Source organism: Antrostomus carolinensis, unplaced genomic scaffold (assembly GCF_000700745.2).
Source record: "Antrostomus carolinensis isolate BGI_N321 unplaced genomic scaffold, ASM70074v2 scaffold31702, whole genome shotgun sequence".
NCBI lineage: Eukaryota > Metazoa > Chordata > Aves > Caprimulgiformes > Caprimulgidae > Antrostomus > Antrostomus carolinensis.
This window is the reverse complement of record NW_010299439.1, coordinates 118-19,045: the sequence shown is the minus strand read 5'-3', so window position 1 is coordinate 19,045 and position 18,928 is coordinate 118. Positions and strand designations below refer to the sequence as shown.

The following is an 18,928-nucleotide window of genomic DNA, read 5'->3' as shown; positions in this document are numbered from 1 at the left end:
TAGAAACGTTACTCTTTAAAGAACAGTGGGTAATTCCATCTTTATACGGCAATGTTGTTTAAGTAACTATTGTAAATAAAAATGTAGTTATTTTACTCTGAACAAGAACATGACATGCACATCATCTCTGCATAAGTGACTTAAAAATTCTCAGTCCTTAAAATAATTACCAAACTATCAGCACTGATGAGAATTTCTGAGCAATAGAAAAAAGAACTGCAGATCACCCTCAGGACACAAGGTAAGCACCCAACTCCTGGCACTCATAGCAAGCAACACTGTCTAATACCCACTCTCGAGTCACCATGGCAACATTGTTCTTTTGCTGGATTGCTGTAAGACAAAGACACAAACAATAAAACCGTTATCAGTGAGTCAAAGCAAGCTTCAGGTGAGCTTACTGGTGGCTTTCAGATTAAGCTGTTTGCTTTATCTTTGCTGTTTTAAAGGCCTTGATAAAAAACCAAGAGTCTAAAACCCGTGATGTGGCACTACTCCTCCTTTTAACAATCCAGGTAATATTGCTGCTAAAAAAGAAGAGCTGTTTTGTAAATGGTCAGGCAGGAAGTTTTGAACACCACAGAACAGACAGTAAAAGTAAAGAGTGCAGTCCTTGTTATCTCTTAATTTAGGACCTCAGTGACAGTTCCTGCCTGCTCAGTGTACTGAGTGTGTGATGAGCAATGAGTGTCATTAAGAGAGAAGCAACAGAAAATTACTGAAGTGCTCCTAGACTGTTTTTCACCATTTCAGGGTATTTTTCTTTATTTTCTAATTTTCCCAGTGCTGTGGAAACAGCTGTTTTTACGTCATCCTTCTGCTTCATTTCTTTGTTGAACTCCACTGTAGCCTAACTAGCTCCCATTCATCCCATAACTCCCACTATCTCATTTAAAAGTAAGTTAGTCTGGAACACTTGCACTTTAAAAATCTCATGGTTTCTCTGGAGCATCTTGATTTAAAAAAAGAAAAAGGCAAAGCTGTATCAGTGAACACTTTGTAGCTAGATAGTCTTTCCAGACCAAGAGAATCTTGTCTCATCGGAGGCTTTCTCCTAGATCTTCATAGTCCTCCAAGGACATGCTTCCCCACCTTTTAGAAACGATCTCCAATTAGGAAAGTTTCTGTAAAGCTGATGATATGCAGGACAACTGAGCCAATAATAGGATTTGCCTGCCAGACTACCTTTTAAGACTCCATTGCTGATTCTTGAGATAATATTCCTTGTCCTTCCAGATTTTTCTTCCAAGACACACCTCCATCTCCAGATGCAGTAGTATTTTACTTACGTTCCTCTACAAACCTCTCTGACATTTAACTATTAAAAGGACTGAGGTGATAAAGACACTCAATATGTACCATGAAACAGCTCATGACAGTGTGTCATTTTACCTCTATAATCTGTGTTTTCCATCCAAGCATCTGGCTGCACAACCACGACAGCAGTAGAATTCTAGGATTTCAAGATAAGAAAATAAAAATGCTACTGTTATCTGTCTTGTCATTACATCACTCTCACACCTATCTGCAGGGAGCAATAACTGGGCTAACTCTGCTTCAGTGCATCACTTCAGAGAGGACTTTAAGTAGTAGTAGAGGGAGAAAGATGCGAGTTACTAAGATTTTTCTCTGACTTCTCTCCAGGAATGCTGTGACTAACTTAAGGCAGGCACTAAAGGCTTTCTGTGCTGGGAAGTGCGGCTCAGTGCTGATTTCAAGTGAGATTAGCTATCTGGCCTACAGGCCTACACTGAGTACTCTGATCAGTTTTCCACTACAAGTTAGCCTGTCTTCTAATACAGAGTGGCCAGCGCCTAGAACACAAGAACTGTTGCCAGGCAGTTTGGCATCATTACTGTGCAGGCAGCTCTCTCCAACATACCTGCGTGCATCAGTCCGTGACAAGCCTGTGAAGGCCACCTAACCTTTCAGTATCTTGTGTGTTACCTAACTATAGACTGTTCACTATGTGAAGTGTAACATTCATCTACACTTACTGTTCTGTGTGTGAACAGATGAAGTTGCTTCACTACAGAGGCACCACAGAGCTCCACCATCCATTCTAGGTGTTCTGAAGAAATCAGATAAACAGTCTATTACTGCCATGTTTTATATCACATCGAAACTGATACCATGCCCTGATGTGTTTATTCAAAAATATAAACTATAATAACTTGAAAGAAATGTAAGCCTTAGTGGAGAACAAGTCCTTTCACTTTCTATGCTGCTGAGAAACACTTGCTCACTCTCTTCCCTCACCCTCTAGTCAGGACTAAACAAAACAAAACAACCTGAAAAAGCAAAACACCACATGCCCAAAACTCAAAGAGAAAGTCACTAACAATTTATTTCCTCTTCTCATAAGGATGTAAGACATGAAATTAAAATTAAAAACCAGAGTTAGAACTGTGATTATCTCTCATTAACAAGAGTAGCCAAAGTATTTAATTCCCAATTTGTTGAATTGATAGTGAAGATAAGTAAGTCTCTCAAGTATAAGAGCTGTAACTGATGATTACTGAAGCAGGTGAAAGCACTGCAGCCTCTGTAGTAATTACTGTAAATGTCAAGAGATGTGAGGATATTTCACACAGTCAAAAATAAAGTTATATTGGACAAATCAGAAAGTATCTGCTGAATAAGCCACAAAAATGGGAAAAGAGGTACAAACATTTTAAGTAGAAAATTTTTAGCTGAAAATTTTCAAAACATCTACTATACTTTATTCAGTTTTAAACTAACAAAAAGAAGCTATCCTGCCCAAAGTAAACAAACTTCTGGCTTTATCGCATGTTTCACTTTTAACATCTGCTGCTAGAGAGAAAAGATACACCGAGGATTTGTCAACTGCTACAAAAATGATACTTGGGAAAAAATGCTCAAATACAAGCATTCAATAGCATCTAAAGCAATTACCAGACAGCAGGATATTAATGCTTTTCCTTCATTGCTAGAGAATCAGAGACAAACTGGATGAAAGCTTTTGAAATACAGCAAAATGGCCAGAGCAGTTCTCTGAGAACATCCAAATAGAAGAGAACACCATTTCCATTCTATCTGGAGATAGAACTGGATGAAGTCCTTCACCTGCACTATACCTCATGTAGGTATTTTGAAAGTTTCAGAGTAAGAGATACAAGAACATCCAAGAAGAGGCCAAATATAAAACTTTGGTGAATGTACACGACCCCCCTCCAAATATGTTTTATACTAAGAGTTCATTTAATTCCACTAAAATGACAAACCTGTAGTCATATCAGTGAAAGGTCCATAGCAGCAGATCTCAAAGTCTTTGAAGATCTGAAAAGAAGGAACACGTTAACAGAGTACATATAGTGTCTTTAAAGGACCATACTTAATGTGCTGGTTTCACTGCACTTCTAGGACTGGTTATCAACCTGTCACTGTTTCACAAAGTATATCTGAAGCAATTTTGTAACCTACAAAACAAAATAATTTAATAAAAAACCCCCAACCCTGTGCTCTCCTATACCAATGTTATAAAAAGATAGCTTTCAATCTAAGTACAGTTAGCCACTTGAGCACATCTGCTCTGCTGCTGACAGAGCTCACCTTTCATGGACTAAAATGTTTAGTTTGTACAACTCTGTACATACAGAACAGTAGAAAAATTGGAAGAAGTTCCAGATACTCAGCTAGCAAAGCCACATATTTCAAGCAGTCACAGCAGGACAAGATTTTCATCCCTCATGTGCTCACACCTTTTCAGTCAGCGACTGTCTAGCCCTCTTAGGACCTTGGTGGTTTCTCCCATTGATTACATCTCCTCTAACTTCAAAGCTCTCCTGGAATAGAACATAAATAAGCAATCAGAGTTAGAGACTGAGAACATTTTCCTTCTCACAGTTCTGCATCAGAACAGGAAGTTGTCAGATTTCAGAACTGGAAACCTTACAATTAAGACTATAATTAACTTATCAGTAAAGTCTCATTTGATAGAAATTAATTATCAGTACATAACCTCTAGATTTTCAGCATCTATTTTATTCCAAAGAATTCACTTAATGCATAGATTAATAACAAACATAGTGCTGCATTTGAGAATTTCAGGCCTATATTTCCTTAAGCAAACAACAGATCCTTTCCGCTCTGCTGTAATCCATCCATATTAGTAGGAACACTTCATTTGGTAAAACTAGAATCCCAGTTTTCAGAGCCAAATTTCCACCTATTAAGTATTTTGACAATATCTGAGGCTACCAATAGATCTATCAATGTAACAGCGTTGCTTATACATTTGACATTTCACTCTTAAGATTAAGGACCTACCTCATCCAGTATCCTTCCCTCTTTAAAAGACTGAATTACCCCTAAATAAAGAGATCAGAACAAGTCATTTTATCCAGCAAAATTGTTCTTCCACTGCTATATTAAACTGAAGGTATTTGTACTAAGGGAAACTGAATACAGTATAATGCCTTAAAGGGTTTTTTTTTTACTTTTTAAAAATAATATTAATTTTGCACTAACTAATGCCATGAATCTCAAAGATTTAAATTAAGTGGGAAGCAATCCAGTGTGGCTACTTGAAAGCAAGAAAAGTATTTAGAAGGGAAAGAACCTTGATATTGCTGTTTGTTTGGGGTTCATTTATTTATTTATCTAACTCTGCAAAAGATAGATGCCAAGACATTAAGAGATCTCTGGGCAGAGACCATTTAGCTCCAAAACAAGTTATACTTACACTGATAACTAACTACCCATTTTCTTCCTGCAATACCCAGAAAGTACTTCAGTGTCCGTTCACACACCAGCTCCTTATCTGCAGAGCAAACAAGAATAAGATCTCTTTCATTTTTGCCATTAGTGGAAAACAAACCAAAACAACAACCAAAACAGCTCAGGTTATTTGTACCTAAAAGCAAACGGGTTTTTTTGCTAAGTGCAGCAGCAAAGTATCAAGATGATCTATAGAAAGGTTCTGAAATTCTAGTGTCCTGATTCTACTAAACTGAAGGAAATGAGCAGAAATTAATCACATGTACAACTTCCAAACCCTTTTCTAGTTATTTCATAAAGATAAGAGGCAAGAAAAAGCATGAATACTAGTCAAGACAGAGGACACTAATAGTAGGACTCAGTGCCTAATACTGGCAATAAACTTTTAGATGACTATCCATCCAAGATCATCTTCTACTCTACTAGAACAGGCAGAAATTCAGAGAGCAGTTTATCCTATCTGTATTTCTATGAAGACAGAACAATCTCCAAAAATATATGGTCATGGTGTATATGATACGCTTCTTGGAGAAAAAGTTCATAGATTTGGAGTAACAGGATTTTCTGGCTCCTTTTCTATGTTTATTTTCAAAAGCAAGAATGGTTTATGTGATAGATTGTATCCAAATATGAGTCAGCTAAAAGTGCTTCTATGAAGCAAAATGCAAGCAAAGTATATAGCATACCCACACCCAGATTTGGCTCAAAATATTTTGCTTTTTAAAAAAAACATTGTTTAAAAGCTAGGTGGTAGGTTCATCAGACAGCTTTACTATAACCTGTGCCTAGAGACAGCAATATAGTAACTTAATTTTACTAAAGAATGCTATGCTTTTCTGAAGTCAATATAATGCTGTCTCTTTCAGAATACATTTGTCAAATTTGACACTACAGTATTGCACTGAATACCCTCACTAATTCTGTGAAATAGAGTATGAAAAATTCCCAAGTTTAAAAAAAAACATGATAGAGAAGAAAACAATTAATACCTTCTCCTCAAGCTTATTCAGATTTATTGCTGAACTATCTGCTTGTTGGTTAGCCTAGAGTTAAAATACTATATGGTGTGTAACTATAGAATTTGTTCATAGAGCTTCCAACAAACCTGTTTTCATTATGACATGGGTTGTTCCTTCAGTAATGTGATGAGACAAAGTGCTCTGAGTTTTTCTTGCAAACTTCTGGACCATCAACTGAAAAAGTAGTTAAGAAAATTAATAGCTAACAAAACAGATTAAAAAAACCCCAACAATTTCAGTTTATAGGATTACAACATAGTAAGATAGTTACTTTAAATGAAGTAATGGTTTTATTTGTGTTGGCACACAGAATGTACATTTCCTTATATGTCAATAATTTTGACACTATTCAACAGGCTAAAGTAAAGAAGAATTCTTGGTCAGTAGTTTATAAACTAGAAGTCATATCATCCTGGAAATTGATTGTACAAACACATTTATTAGCAATTTAGAATTTAATTACAGAAATCCTCACTATGGATTAGAATTTGGGTAAAGCAGCATCATCTGAGAATACTAATGGAACCAACCAACCAACCAGCCCCCTCCCCTCCAAGCCCCAAGGCTTTCTAGGAATAAAGCCCTCTTGCTTTGGAATAATGTATTTTTCCCTTAGGCAGTAGGCAGTCATTTAAAAAGTTCAAACTTCAGTCATTCTCACTAAGCTTAATAGTGCTGTGTACAGGCAACATTCTTCCTATTTTTCGGAGTGAAAAGCTTTGACCTGAGTTGCTGTATTATTCATCTGTAATTTCTGCAAGATTAGTTTCCGTTATACTTAGATCTCTCTGTGTCAAGGACTATAGTGGTAATCAGGAACAATTAACAAGTGATCTCTAAAACTGTTGAAATATACTTACATGTTCACTTTGACTCAGCCCTGATGCCACAATTGACATTTCTTTCCTGTTAGTCACAGCTGGACTTGTAGAATTTTCTTTCCCAGCTGCATTGTGCAGAACAGATGTAGGAAAACACGCACTTCTCTTCGATGTACGTTCTTGAGTACTGCTTCTATTGGCATTCAGAGCTACCACAGAACTATCTGTTGCTTCTGCCATCTGAGGGTTAAGAAGCCTTACAGAGGAAGAAGAGTTATTTGGACTCCTTGTCACATTTCCAGAGAGATTTGGTAAGACAGAAGTACTGTTTAGCTCAGTCCCAGATTTCTGCTCATCTGTGTTTTCTGGAGGAAAAGAGAAATTACTCCTTGAAACAACTTCATCCTTCTTGTAGGCATAGTGGAAAGCTGTTGCTCTGCCTTTCAAGTTTAAATGCTGCAGTCACTTCCTCTCCTTATTTGTTTATTACTTCACCTTTGCCTCTATCATTACCTTTTCCTGATTTATAGCTGAGATGCTAGAACACCTCTAAAACTTTTAGTAGCACATCTGTCAAAAAGTACCAATTTATATGAGAGACAGATAATAACTCCCATTACTGTCAAAATGTTGTCCAACCCCATCCTGATGGGCAGCTACACAGTTGGGCTAAAAACCAAAACACACCAAATAAGAAGTAACATCTTTTTAAATTGACCAGGAATATATAAGTTAAAATCCTTGATTTACAAGAAGTTGTATCTTGCAGGTATGTAAAAAACACAAGTGTTTGTAAGAAAGCTGGGAAAGGTTTTCACTGCTATTTACCTCTTTCCTGACTAATTTGTTCCATTCCAAGTGTTTCTTCACTACTAGAGTGTGGCAGTTTCCTATGGATAGGTATAAGTTCAGGGTCCTGACTTCCATGCTGCTTTAGCATTGCTTCAAGTACAGCCATTTCTTGTTGAAGTTTTTTGAGGTTATTTTGCATAGCATTCTTCTGCTGCAAAGGACACACAATCGTGCCAAGATTAGCAAAATCACTTTTAAACAGTAGGATTGATTTCCTTAACAAACACTTGAAAATTAGAAACAGTAACATTATTTTTAATTAGTTTTTAGCATGTGTTCAGAAGGTGACTGTGGTGGTTTTACTGTAAATAATAATGCACAGAGGCTACATTGAAAACAAACCAAACCAAAAAACTAAACCAAACAAACCACCAGAACATCCACCCAAAAACCAACCAAACAAAAAACCCAAACCACCACATACCCCAAAAAACCTCCAAACCCCATATCCACACAGTCATTTTGCTGTTAAAATTATCTCAGTTTAGCTGGCTCACCAGAGTTTAATCAGTCAGGAAAAAAACAAATCAAAACCTTATGCACAGATTTTTTTAAAAATAACTTTGCCCCAACTGCATTAGCCATTTAATTTAAAATTTAATAATAAACATCAAGTTTTGAGCCTCTGCACTTTCTACCATTACTGAAAGCCTGAAAGACTGTTTAAAATGAATGAAATATTTAATCCTACTCTTCCTTACTTTCTCTCTCAAAAAATACAACACCCTCTACTAAAAATATGCCATATATACCTCCTTGTAAGAGCTCAGGGCTTCAAAGGATCCTTTTAAAAACCCAAAGCCTTCACCACACGGGATAAAGCAGTTTTCAAAGCATCAAATACTGCATTTGTAGCCCTAGCACTGGCACCATGTGGAACTGCCTTGTTACTGAATCAACAAAAAAACCCCAACCAAATAGAAAACCCCTACCACACAACAAACCAAAAAACTGCCCATCAATCCCTCCTGCCACCATTCCATTCAACCCAGGCTTATCCCAGAATCTCTATCAATGAAGCAACATCAGGGAGCAGCGTCCTGCCAGCTGACCACATTTTGCACTGATGCAGTAAACAGAAGAACCACCCATAAAGCACAAATTACACTCCTGGAAGTAGTCTAGCAACACAAAAAATTATGATGAAAGCAATTCCCCACTACACTGACTTAGAACCACAGAAGGGTTTGGGTTGGAAGGGACCTTAAAGATCATCCAGTTCCAACCTCCCTGCCATCAGCAGGGACACCTTCCACTAGACCAGGTTGCTCAAAGCCTCATCCAACCTGGCCTTCAACACTTCCAGGGAGGAGCAGCCACAGCTTCTCTGGCCAACCTGGGCCAGTGTCTCACCACCCTCACAGTGAAGAACTTCTTCCTAATATCTCATCTAAACCTCCCATCTTTCAGTTTAAAGCCATTTCCCCTTGTTTTGTCATTAGTTGCCCTTATGAAAAGTCCTTCCCCAGCTTTCTCGTAGGCCCCCTTCAGACTTCACAGCTTTCATGTGCTTGCTTATAACCTGGAATGCAAACCACTTTTAGAACTTAATGCATAAACACTCTTACCTGTGTAGTAAGGATTTCACCCTGAGAGAATGGTCCACATGAATCTTCTACAACACTTGTTTCACTGTCATATCCAGATGCTTCACCTTGAAGAAGGTTGAAGAAAATCTGAGTCAGTTAAAGAAAAAAACCAAACCAACAAACACTATCCGTTATCTCCTACCACACAGACCTTTTAGCCAACTGTTAACTATAATGATACAGTGACAAGTTTTGAAAACACTTACGTTAGAAGTACAAATCGACTATAGGTGAACATTTCAAAGAATGCTATGTCTCACATATGGCAAAGTAAACAGAACTCAAAGTGCTTCAATGGTGATGAAAGAGGGCTAAATATTTATGAAAGCCATACAAAAGGAAAAATAAGCACTACAGAATTCTACAGCCACATTTCAACGTATGTTTCATCTGCAAAAACAGCTTAGGTAGGCTTTATGAAATTCTGCTGATGGATGTAAATATCACATGGCAGTAAGAAAGCTAGCATTTCACTCAAAAATTAATTCCCAGACAGACAGATTCAGTTTGGCCTCTAGTGCCCAGTCTATTAATTTTTACTCTGAACAAAGAATACTGGGAGACCTTAGTTTTCAGGAAATAAACCATTGAGGGCTTTTTGTTTGTTTAGGGCTGATACATTCCTTTAAAAGAGCAAGCACCACATAAATACAGAACAAAGTTCCCATGTGAACACCAAAAACCCAGGTGTGATGACATTACAAACACAGCTGCAGTGATAAAAATCTTGGTTTGTACCTAGGTTTGCTCCTGTGTTTGGGTCTTCTTGGGATTCATCTTTGAAGTTAGCTTTGCATCTCTTCAGCCCTCCATTAGAACTTTGAAAAGTCTCTTTAGTCTCAATTACATTGCTCACTTGTTTGGATCTATGAACTTGTATTAAAGATTTCTTCAGCTCTTGTGCTCCGTCAACTGATTCTTCAGACACATTGGACTGGGAAGAAAATAAGTTGACAGAGCATTCTGACTCCTGACTTGGTGAAACACACCCATTACTTAGGGAAGCTTCAGGCATTTTCTGCATATTATTGTCATCATGACTCCCACTGTGAGGCAAAGTGATGGGAGTTACTGAAGACTCTATCACAGATGTCACTTGTTTATTGATCTGCAAAGGTGTGCTTACTGATTTGCCAAATATTAACGTCTGAAAACATGGTAAATCTTCATCTTCACTAGATTCTTCATCTGAAGATTGCAGTTTCTGCGCTTTTCTTCGAGATCTTTGAATACCCTGAGAGCCTGGCTTAGAACTAATATTGCTATTGTGTTGTTCTTTTACCAGGGCATTGTCACTTCTTACAAACACAGCAGACCTCTCTCTCCTATCAGTTTCAGAAAAGCTGGTGTTCTCTTCAATATCATCATCAGAGCACAATAAGCCATCAGGGGTTTCAGACAAACCTGTCAAATCACTATTCCCTTTAAGAGGTTCTTCTATGGCTTCTGTAACTAAACACTCAGGCATCCCTGTGCTAGCAGTTTGGGTTGCTTGCTCTTCCTTCCCCTTTACTCGTTTTCTTTTGGCACTTTTTTTCCCAGTGACTTCACAGCTGAATTCAGCAGCCCTTTGCTGACAAGTTGTAGGACAAATCATTGATCTGGACTGAAAATGTAGTATTGGTCCTTTGCCATCAACAACTTCGGCCTTTCCTGCTTGATTGCTTTCTGAACTGAAGCATACTTCAACTCTGTTTAATTCAGTTCTTTTGAAAACATGCTCTTCTGTATCACTCTGATGACTTTGGCGTGTATTACTTTTGACTGGATTCTGTCTCAACTCACTTTCTATCCCTATGTCAGTTGACACCGTCTTTTCTGTCCCCTGCTTTCCTTTCTGCAATCTGTTTTTGTCTTCAGTCCTAGCAGTATCCATTCTTATTGGTGTCAGATTCCCTTGATTTGCAACCTGTGAAACATCTTCTTGATGCTCCCCTGTGTGCATACATTCAGTGTTGCCAACAAAGCGAGTCACAGGACTAACACAAGCAGATTCGTGAGTCAGAAGCTTCTCTTTCTCACAAACCCTACTCAAGCTCTCAGCAGTTGTTTTCTCTTCTTGTAAGTTTTCTGGTTTTAAATATTTGCTGTGCTTATTTTCTACCTCGTCAGCACATGATATCTTTAAAGTTTCAGAAGCAGCATCTTCTCCTGCACGTGCCTTTGTGGAAGGAGGAAAAAGGCTAAAGGATAGGCGTTTTGAATGCCTAAATATGTTTCGGAGATACTGTGTGTCTAACTCACTATCTTCAGCTTCCTTGCTCAATTCTGAAGCATTTTTAGCCATTGGCAAGTTTTCAGTTCTGAAGTCCCCTGGAACATTTTGTGTATCGTGTCCACTATCCTGGGGAAAAGCAGTACATGATTCAGTCATCTCTGCAGTCAGGTGGGAAGTAGTTGGCACAACAGTCACTGAAGGAGACTGTAGGAAGAAAGGGCTAGCTAGTATTTCACCTTCTTGAGAACTTGCATCAGGGGAAAAGGAACTACAACTTAAATGCTGACATGAAGATGTGGGATTGAAGGGACTTTTTCCAGTTTCTGCAGTGTCAGATGAATTCTTTGGACTAATCTGCATTTCATTTGCTTCCAGGTCACCATCCTTTAGATTAGCAAGTGGCTTGCAACTCAACATACCCTGGGGCTCACACAGGTCTTTGCATTCAGAAGTGTGAACTAACACATTCCTTTGGACTCCAAAGAGAGACTCTTCATGATCACTGTCACACTTTCTTGCTCCCTTAATTACTACACCTTTTCCTGTGTCTTTTGTCATGTCTTCAGCAAGTAACTGAAGCCTCCTGCTGCGTCTGACTTGTCTTTGCTCAGAAGCAGCTTTCCTTGGTTCTTCACTGCTTGGATAGCTATCAATCTGTGGCTCAGCTGGATCAGGGGAGATAGAGTTTCTATCCACGAACTGTAGAGCACACATGGCTCTAGTGGAACGCCTGCATCTTTTTGCAGCAGATCTTTTTTTAGTGCTTTTCTGATCACAGTTATTCAGTTCTAGCTCCCCATCACAGTGCTTGCCAGTCACCTTTTCAGTAGCCTTTTTCCATATGGATCTTCCTCCTCCCTCAAGTTCTGCAAGTGTATTATCCTCTCTGTTCTCAGAGAGATGACTCTCATTAACAGCAGAACTTTCATCATATCTTTTATCTTCAGCATCTCTAAGACACCAGTTAACATTCTGAGGGCACCCATCTGCCTCTTCTGTATCTTTTTTCTTGATGAAATCCTCAGGTTGCAGGACACGGGCAGTCTTCCTTTTTCGTTTTAGTCCATCTTTGCTGGAATTATTCAAGCACTTCTTATCAGCATCTTCCTTTTCTGGAGCAGGTAAAATGTCTCTCAGGATAATAGGGGGATTTGACTTCCTCTCTCTTTTGTATGTTTTCCCAAATATTTTGTCTTTGATGCTATCTGCTGTTTGTTTTGACCATCTCTTGTTTCCTTCAATCACTCTAATTTCCATGGAATCTACCATAGGGTCAGTCTTTTCTGAAATACAGGAATCTTTATCAGATGAAGATGTACCTCCTTCACCTGAAACAAAAATTGCTCCAGCAGAATCATCCTGGGAAGAACTGGAAGACAGAATCTCATTGCTTTTTGAAAACCATTCATTGACTTTCTGAATGCTTCGCTTCAGTTTCTTTCTAGAAACTTGATTCGGGGTAGCACAGTGAAGTGTCTCTGGCTGAAGTAATTTCTCCTGAGGAAGTTCTTCATGGAAAGAATCATTCTCAGGTTCATACATTTCCACACTTTGTACAACAGTATTTATTTCCTTGGTTTTATCCAACTTGCTCTCTGAGCTATCTTTAAAGTCAAACACTTTGCTTTTGCTATTGCACTGAGTTTGCTCTGCATCCATTTCTTCTGCACTCTTGAAAAAAGATGTGACCCCATTCCTTACAGGACTGGCATTACCTATTCTGTCACTCTGCTCGGTGAGTAGGTCTTCAGAAAGAAAATTTAAAGGAGAACTCTGGTATTCAGTCACATCCATTTGGTCAGGTTTGGCATATTCAGTGATGCTCTGAGTGCTCTTCTTGCTTAAGCCTTTCTTCGAGAAATCACTTTCACCTGAAGATTTATAGGTATTATAAATTATTAAGCCCTATTTTACATGCACAAAAGCAACAACAAGCTTAAAAACAACAATGGCTACTTTGTTTTAAAAGAACTGTTCTTATTTCCCCCCAAAACAGAATATTACGCTGCACAAATCTCCTTCTAGAGAAAGGGAGAAAGGTCAAATTACATGACGTGTTCATCCAAATTCTTACATGAATTACCAGATAGTGCTCTGAGCTTGTATTGTAAGGGATAATACGGCTTACGTAAGATAGAATAAGTTTTGCACTTTGATCAAGTTACTTTTTCTGCCTTCTGTTCCTGTGGACAGAATATCTATATATTAAGTAACTAGTCTACAGGTACAGTCTGGTATTATACTATCACTGGCTGTAGGTGTCAACAAAACTACAACATACAAGACTGCAAGTATATATATTTAATCATGTGGAATCAAAATCTTAACTTGTGGCCTTTCTTTCAAGCTTCATCATTTTTGTCATCAAAATAACAAACACACCTATGACATTTGGCAGAATTATTTCTTCAGCACCCAGCTTGTCAGGTTGTGTATTGCAAGAATATTCATTTCCCTTCTCAGCACTCTGAAGTTCTTCCGGCTTTTCTGGAGACAAAATCTGAAGTGCTTCTCTGTCTTCTAATCTGTTGGGAAGGGAAATCTACCTTCATTATGGAGAAAACCACAACAGACAGAACAGAGGATGATACCTAATTTTTCCTTTTTGCTCTCTGAAATAGTTTTTGAAGAAGTCAGGCTGCATGACTCACCACAACTAGAATCCCTTCAGAGTTTCAGGTCATTTCTTTAAGACATCCATTCCCACATTCCTGAATTTAACATTTACTTTCTAAAGCATAGTACATGCTTTTCTCTTGAAGGTCTAATGCCTATGCAAGCATCAAAACATCTAGAAAATGGCTTTAAAGCATGTTATATGACAAACCGATGGGAGCCAGCCACCCATTCTACCCTGGTGCCCTCAAAGTTGAAAGATAGCTTGTCAGCTTGAAGAGTTCTATCAGTCCTATGGTAAGAAACTAAAATGCAGGCATGAGAATACTTAACTATTATCTTTAGAAAATATTAATTCCTTACCTTAGTCACTTTTACTTACCCAGTATTGCTTGCCTGTTTAAAAAGCTCTTCAGATGAATCAGAGCCTAAAAACAAATAATCTGTTACTGTGGTTGAAATGATCCAGAAAAAGATGACTTGCCAGATTCAGTGATTTTTATCACAGAAGCATGCGTGCTTAGTTCTTTCTAGAGGTAGATGCTTTTTATCAGATGAAATCAAGTTCAGTTGTGCAGTATTTTACTTAATTATACTGATTTTTATGTATAAATATCTACATGTTTCCAGTATAAAATTGTGTTTAAAGTGACTGGTAACAGAGAGCTACTGTAAGCATCTTCTCTTTGGATCCTGCACACTGAGCCTTAAAGGTTTACTACAGCAGCATTATTTCCTACAATATAAGAAACTATGTAAAAAAACCTCTTTAATTTACCAACTGTGAATCATCCATAATTTCTCCTTTTGTTCTTATTTTGGGCGTTAAGGAGAAATTAGTGTTGATAAAAACTTTTAACTTCATCACCTTTTGTTACTTTGCAATCATAAAACAGAAGTTCAACTAGTGTGAATCTACAGCAGTTCTTACCAAACTCTATATAAATCCCTTTTTCAGAGTCGCATTTCTGGGTTTTGTTTTTTACAGGACACCTTTTTACCCTGGTATCTGTAAGCTGTATATTCCCATTAGCGTCCTGCTGACAGAAGGATAGAAAGGAATAGTTATTTATAACAGTAGGCTATTAAAAAAAAAAAAGAAGTATTAATTATTTAAACTACAGTGGGGGTGGGCTGATGCATATGAACTCAGTATTTAAATTGGCAGCCTCTATACAAAAATCCAATACACATGATTTATCATAATGATATCAGTAATGGAACATATTAATAGAAACAATTATCATACATTTAACAGCTCAAATATGTTTTATCTTACTTAATATTATATTCAGTATTGAGCAGATGAGACAAGAAACAGCGTACCATGAACAAACTCATACACACAGCAATCATCCTACGTTGGGATGATGATCCTACACAGCAATCATCCTGCTCATGGTCTTACCATTAAGAAAATAAAAAGCCTGCCAGTAGTTAGGCTCATTAAATAAGCAGCACAAAAAAAAGCTTTCAATCTTACTTTCAGTAACAGAATATATTCATAGAATCATAGAATGGTTTGGGTTGGAAGGGACCTTAAAGATCATCCAGTCCCAACCCCCCTGCCAGCAGCAGGGACACCTTCCACTAGACCAGGTTGCTCAAAGCCTCATCCAGCCTGGCCACAAACACTTCCAGGGAGGAGCAGCCACAACTTCCTTGGGCAACCTGTTCCAGTGTCTGACCACCCTCACAGTGAAGAACTTCTTCCTAATATCTAATCTAAACCTCCCCTCTTTCAGCTTAAACCCATTTCCCCTTGTTCTGTCATTAACTGCCCTTATGAAAAGTCCCTCCCCAGCTTTCTTGTAGCCCCTTCAGGTACTGGGAGGCCGCTATAAGATCTCCCCGGAAGATTATGGCAATATTATCTTTGAGTTCAGGTCATTTTATGCAAACAACTTTGTAAGTAGTTTGGGAAGACAAAAATATTTGGATGTCCTTGTCTGAAATTATATTAAAGTCAAACAGTGATCTGAAAGCAACCCAAAATCTCCTATTCCATTCATTTATGTATATGCATGTATAGACATTCCAAATAAAACACTAAACAATCCACAAAAATAAATTGGGGAAAAAAATACCAAGGTGCAGTTTTCTTGTCCATTTTCTTTAGCACTTTTCTCCCTGTTTCTGAAGCCCTTACTTTGGATGACAGAACTTCCTGTACACGGGAACTCAGCAGCAGTGGCTTCTGTGGGTGTTTTAGGAAAGTGATGACTGTGTAAAACTGAAAAAATGTCAATAGGAAAAAAAACAAAAAATATTTTCTTACATGGAGCATGACAACAGGCATCATATATTAATAAAATAACCTTGCTTGGATCCTATGCAACTGGCACACATACAGCTAAAATACAATTATCAAAGAAAGAAATCTGACTGAATTATTAGTCTGAATGTTCTTTATGAGTGATCTTCAAGTATTAAGTAAAATCTTGATCTTGACAACTACTTTTCCCAACCAATTTTGCTTATATGGATAATCTAACAAGAACAGGATCTAATACTAGTGATTTTAGAATGACTGAACAGAATTTGACAGGAAAGCAACCCAAGTTGCTAGGAAAGTCTAGTTTTTATAGAGGGGGAAAAAAACAACCCAAACTAAATCCCACAAACCAGCATTGCCCCGAACATCTTACTTCCCAAAATATAAACAAGCATGTATCTGACTTGTCAATACCTTCTACAAGGAACTGAGTACTAGAAAGGATAAATTTGGATTCCAACAGGATATATCTGAATGGGACGAGTTAACATATCCTGTTATAGCACTTGCCAATTCAGGGTTAAAGACTGTCTAAGAAGTTAAAGCTGCAAGTTTGGGCATAATCAAGAACAGGACTTTGCTACACAATTACAGATTAAAGATTATTTGATGCACATTGAGTCATATTTCAGGAACTGAAAGTAAGATTGGTTGAGTCATCAAATACACAGTAAAAAACCTTCAGACTGCTCAAGAGGCTGCTGTAGAAAAACCTTGGGAACTTCAGGGAACTTCTGCTTCCACATCCAAGAAAAAAGCTTTTGATAATTCTTCCCACACTGAATACTGCACGGTAGATGAGATGCCCTTCAAATATTACAATGCAAATGTCAGAATCTTATTTTTAAAAAGTGAGGAGTATACATTCACAACACTTACACTTTAATCCAGTGTCAAGCTCAAACGCATGGATGGTTTCCAACAATCCTTCAATTAGTTGCTTAAACCTGGAATTTTCTTTCAGACTCCTGAAATAACATCACCACATGAGTTGTTTTAAGACAAATGTACGGGTCAACTATTAATAGTTATCCTAGAATTCAGGTTGAACAAAGAAGGAGTAAAACTCCAAAGTGGAAGATGAAACAGTGAGAAATTGTTGCCAAGGAATAACAACACAGTTTCACCAAGCAACCACTACTACAGGAATGAAAGCTATCACAACCTGGAAATGTAAGAGATTGAACAATACAGTTACTAAGAATAGTGTCTTCATCTGAGATCACTTCAAAAAAGCTTATATTGAAGTAAGACACTAAAGTTACTCCCTTACAAACTGGCAGTTTACTTCACCACCTTTTCTTATGTATTTCAGTCTTCTGCTAAGACATAACTTTTCCTTAGAGTTCAAACTTCTCATCCTCAAGTCCCTTGCAAAGATGCATTACCTCTGGGTAACTTCAGTCTTACACAGGGGACACTGTATCACACCTTTTTTCTTTTTGCTGAGGAGTTTGAACATGCAGAACCTAGGGAAAAAAAGAATAATCACGACGGTAATAAAAGGGAGGATTTTATTTTCTTTAAAGCAAAGCCTAGGCCTGCACCACTTAGCAGAAACCTTTCATTACAAGTTGAATGCCTGCATTCTTGTTCTGGTGTTATGATGAATGAATCAATCACCTTTGACACATCTCTGAATCTGCAGCTCTCTCTCATTCAGAATTGACTTTCCCCCTAAAATAGCTACACATTAAATTATCAAAACACAGTAAACAACATTAGCACTAAAGAGAAGAAGTTTACATGGAGAATAAGAACAGATTGACTAAGCATTGCAACTATAAGTTTTCAAACACACCTGCAGAATATGTGATCACATTTTGTTGAAACTGGCTCTTTTATCACATCCAAGCTACAAAAAGAAAAATTAAGGAAAACAAGAACACAGAAGTTACATGTAAAATAGGAGCAACAAAATAAGGTTCAGAAATACAGTCACTTTATGAAGTTAAAAAATAATTAAAAAATCTTGTTGGGGAATAGAAGTAGGACACATTTACCTTTTAGGGAGAAAGGGTGAAGAACCAGGCTGCTTACAAACATTACTCTAAACCAATCAGCTACGTTTTTCCCCTGACTGAACAGAGGACTGATACGTTTAGGTTGTAATAGACAAGCAAAACTCACTAGAACATAAGAGCCAAAGACAAGTTCTTTTGCACTTTCTCATTTGAGTCTTACAATATACTTAGCTTTAAAATACAATTATTTTTGCTTTCTGATAACCCATAGAACTGACAAAGCATTTGAAAAGACACTGAGAGAGAAAAGTAGAAGACTCAATAACTCTACTAATATAGAATATACATCATTCTCCTGGCATACCATATTGGGCACTCCAAGTTCTTCTGCATAGATGAGAGCACATTTTGTATATCTCCAACAGCAATCACCGAGAAGTCCATCCTTCACATCCAAAAACACTCTACAGGGAAAAAAAAAAAGCGCCACAAAACCCAACAACCCGTTGTAATCAGCTTTGCTTCTGCTCCGGTGCATCCCGTGACCGTTTTTTCTCCTGTATGGCTCTTCTCTAACGTGCTGAACAGTGTCGAATACTCGCTGCTATTTCTTGAGTGAGGCTTTACAGCTTTAGTGGAATTCTTACTGGGAATGTTAACAGTTAAAGGCTACCGAGGCTCCTGTAGTCACAGGAGCAAACTGAGAGGGGTTTACAGCAGCAGCATTCACCAGAAACCCAGCGAGGGCACACGAGCCTAACAGCGAGCAAAGGAGCTCTGCAGGGGGAAAGGGCGTAAAGGAGGCAGCAGACACGGCTACAAAGGCCCCTGGGC

At 37.9% G+C, this 18,928-nt stretch overlaps 1 protein-coding gene across 1 annotated transcript; it reads right to left on the bottom strand.

The window, feature by feature from the left end:
• Positions 1 to 229: 229 nt before the first annotated feature.
• On the bottom strand, positions 230 to 18,538 carry BRCA1 (BRCA1 DNA repair associated). Its single transcript, XM_029083698.1, has 20 exons — positions 18,459 to 18,538; positions 17,932 to 17,985; positions 17,519 to 17,599; positions 17,010 to 17,098; positions 15,943 to 16,088; positions 14,787 to 14,892; positions 14,238 to 14,283; positions 13,622 to 13,764; positions 9,760 to 13,110; positions 9,001 to 9,086; positions 7,409 to 7,583; positions 6,620 to 6,945; positions 5,846 to 5,933; positions 4,706 to 4,783; positions 4,291 to 4,331; positions 3,723 to 3,806; positions 3,246 to 3,300; positions 1,998 to 2,071; positions 1,393 to 1,453; positions 230 to 333 (listed from the first exon to the last, which is right to left on the bottom strand). Exons 1-20 carry the CDS (start codon positions 18,536 to 18,538, stop codon positions 230 to 232), a joined length of 5,268 nt encoding a protein of 1,755 aa, XP_028939531.1.
• Positions 18,539 to 18,928: the final 390 nt, after the last annotated feature.

What these genes read in the sequence shown, in the direction of transcription:
- BRCA1 (XM_029083698.1), bottom strand. Translation starts at nt 18,538, where the DNA reads ATGGACTTCTCGGTGATTGCTGTTGGAGATATACAAAATGTGCTCTCA. An exon ending in TGTGATCACATATTCTGCAG is followed by an intron (nt 17,600 to 17,931) that starts GTGTGTTTGAAA and finishes TTTTTTCCCTAG; the next exon opens with GTTCTGCATGTTCAAACTCC. An exon ending in AAGACTGAAGTTACCCAGAG is followed by an intron (nt 17,099 to 17,518) that starts GTAATGCATCTT and finishes ATGTTATTTCAG; the next exon opens with GAGTCTGAAAGAAAATTCCA.